Raw genomic sequence first — 2803 nt, forward strand, 5'->3', positions numbered from 1 at the left:
GGTTTCTTCTTAGAATTCCTCCTTCCTGCCCTTCTGGCCCCTTACACATGCATAGACCCTCCATTTGACTATCCTTTAGCCTCTCCCCAGATCCTTGCCAACTTCCTCTTTCACTCCCTTGCTCTGGACTTCTTCTAAACTTTTCGTGCCCTTCTCTACTCAATTTACTTTGTTTTCCTTTAAGCCCCAAGATCTCGCTCTCCCTCTTGTTTTTCTTCACCTCCTTTTAGTTGGGTGCCTCCCTCTCTTAGAAAATCCTTCCTCCCAGGGAGCCTCTCCATTTCCGGCCCCTCCCCACCTCTTCCTAAGCAGTCACCTCCTTTCCTTTCCCCCACAGCCCATCCTTAGTTCCTTCTCTTCCCTCTCCCTAGACCAGATCAGCTAAGTCCTATTCTATTTTCAGATGACTGGTTATGATTCTAGCTGAATTTTATTCACAGCCAGAAATTACAGCTGTCCTTTTCATGCCCATCCACCAAACACACCCAATCATTTCAACATGATAAAGTCCTTACACACAGCATATCATGTCCACATACATTTGTATTTTTTAGAACAAAGCAATAGTTATGCTGGCAATGATTTTGGGTATAATAGGGACTCTAAAACTTTCTATACATTGAAAAGTAACATTTTTTTGTGTGTGTGTCTCCAAATCATACATTTGCCTTCACAAATGTGGCAAATTGTACCCTGTTAGGACTTTTTCACCAAATCATAGACATAGATATGGAAATCATCATCAAACTTGATGAAATACACAGAGGGTTTGGCTTTGACTTGGTGAATGACCTTGCCTGTCCTTTTGGAGCCATCTTCTTTGGTATATTCCACATGTTTACCTATGAGGCCATCTATAACTCCTTCTGGCTCCCTCTCTGCTGGAGGAGACTCACTGGACTCTGGCATGATACGGAGGTCTCCTTCTTTATAATCATCTAGAAGTTGGTACATGTACAAGACAGGATCTTTCTCATACGTAATATAAAACCAAGCTTTCATGATTGGTGCTTGGGCTAAGACCATCCCCCTCCATTCATCCTTAGAACCATGCTCACCCTCAAAAATATGTTCCACAGCTTTACCAATTATGGTATTTGCAAGGCGCACATCTCTGACTCGAGAAAATGGCACCTTATCAGGAAGGATTTTAAGCTTTAAAATCCTTTCATCTCTGTGAAGTTCCAGTCCATAAACACAGTCAATTCCATCATATTTCACCAGATAAAGAGAGGGATTTATAGGCACCTGATCCAGAACGGTTCCTTTCCATTGGGTGATGGGTTCATCGCCTTCTTTCCATCCGTGTGAAATTCTGCAGCCCACGATGTTCCTGTGGGCCTGGGATGTAGGTCTGCCCCTCTGCTTCTTTTGAGAGCTTTTTTTCTTCCTCATATTTGCAGATCCGGTGTGGCGACTGAGAGCTTCTCTGGTTTCCTGCCCTGCAGCTACCTTTTTGTGAGGGGTCTTCATACCTGCAGGGGGAGGAAAGAGGCTAGGGAGAAACATTTAGTGTATTATAGCATGACATTTTCTTTCCTCTGTATCGCAAAGTCCCTGGGCATCAGGTATATTGCTGCCCAAATTATTCAGATACGTCCAGCAGGAATGCTGGATATCAAGATACTATCAGATGCTTGCTTGCAGTGCCCTCCCTCCAGGCTCCTTTGGCTGTGCTGGAGGGTTAGAAAGGTGATGGTTGTGGTGGTGGAAGCCCCAGCAGGAGGGATCAGGCTCCTTTGCATAATGCCCGATCCTCTGTTGCTATCCTAGAGTCCCCACACCAAATACAAATATTCACCATTTCTTAGACCCCACCCCATCCCTCCATTTCCACTAATGTAGTCCACATGTCCCTTGCCCATCGCAGTCTGTTCTTCATCCCTCTTGCTTCCCAATATGATGCCTTCTGCCTGGTGTTCACTTCTACTTCATGCCCTTCCTATTCATCCCCATTTTCCCACTGGGTGCCAACAACAAACCTATTTCTCTTTCTAGCGACCTTTGTACACCATCCAGGTGCTTTTCAGCTCTCCCCTCCCAACCCTAGTCTCCAAGTCACTCCGCAGTCACCCTCATCATCCGTCCCAGCACCGACCCCAATTTTCCTGCCTGGCACCCACCAACCCCCATCCTCCGGTTCTCTAGTCCAGTGCCCACCTCCCCGCGTCCGGGGATCGCGGGCTTTACGTGCCCAAACCGGACACCTCGCTGCTGCCTTCGCTGTGAGTGTGTGGTGAAAGAGGGTCAGTCTGCGCCGATCCGGGAGCTTGCAAGAGCTGAGAGGAGAGGATCCGTAGGCAAGGAGGGCGTCTAGGAAGGCAGCCGGGCAAGGAAGAGGATGGCGGCTGTGTCTCCAGCAGTGTGTTTGTGGGATCTCTGCCTCCCTGTCAGCGGCAGAGGCCCCTCTGCCACATAGAGATCCCACCAGCCCGTACTGCCGCAGCAGTCTCCTCCCTCTTTCCGTAGCGCAGCTTCCTGCCAGGAGAGAGGCCTCCCCTTCCTGCCAAACACCGTGCGCCCCCTTCCCCCAGCTCTCACGCCCACCTCGTCCCTAATCCCTGGAGGTGCTCTTTGGCTCTTAGTTCCGCCCCTTTCCAAAATCTGGAGCAGCCTAGCTCACAACCCTCTTCTCTAACACCTGGCGTCCCTTCTCAGTTCCAGTTTGGATTCCCCTCCCCCACCCCCATCCCTGGCTCCCCCACCCCTACCTCAGTGCCCCTGCCCCATCTGCTTTCCATCTTCCAGGAATTCGCCTACCCCCGCACCTCTGTGCCTTTCTGTAGTTATTCTTTACATACAG

The 2803-nt window shown here is 49.4% G+C and overlaps 1 protein-coding gene across 2 annotated transcripts; it reads right to left on the reverse strand.

Moving 5' to 3' along the window:
- Positions 1-411: 411 nt before the first annotated feature.
- On the reverse strand, positions 412-2523 carry LOC120593542 (spindlin-2). Of its 2 annotated transcripts, none has more exons than XM_039851402.1 (2): positions 2161-2523; positions 412-1475 (listed from the first exon to the last, which is right to left on the reverse strand). In XM_039851402.1, the coding sequence occupies exon 2, from the start codon at positions 1471-1473 to the stop codon at positions 697-699; it is 777 nt and encodes a 258-aa protein (XP_039707336.1). In that variant the 5' UTR covers positions 1474-1475; positions 2161-2523; the 3' UTR covers positions 412-696. The 2 variants fall into 2 exon arrangements, with proteins under 2 accessions (XP_039707336.1, XP_039707334.1); XM_039851400.1 differs by having other exon boundaries at positions 412-1495; positions 2161-2522.
- Between the last annotated feature and the right edge of the window lie 280 nt (positions 2524-2803).

Source organism: Pteropus medius, unplaced genomic scaffold, assembly GCF_902729225.1.
Source record: "Pteropus medius unplaced genomic scaffold, Ma_sr-lr_union100, whole genome shotgun sequence".
NCBI classification, from domain to species: Eukaryota; Metazoa; Chordata; class Mammalia; order Chiroptera; family Pteropodidae; genus Pteropus; species Pteropus medius.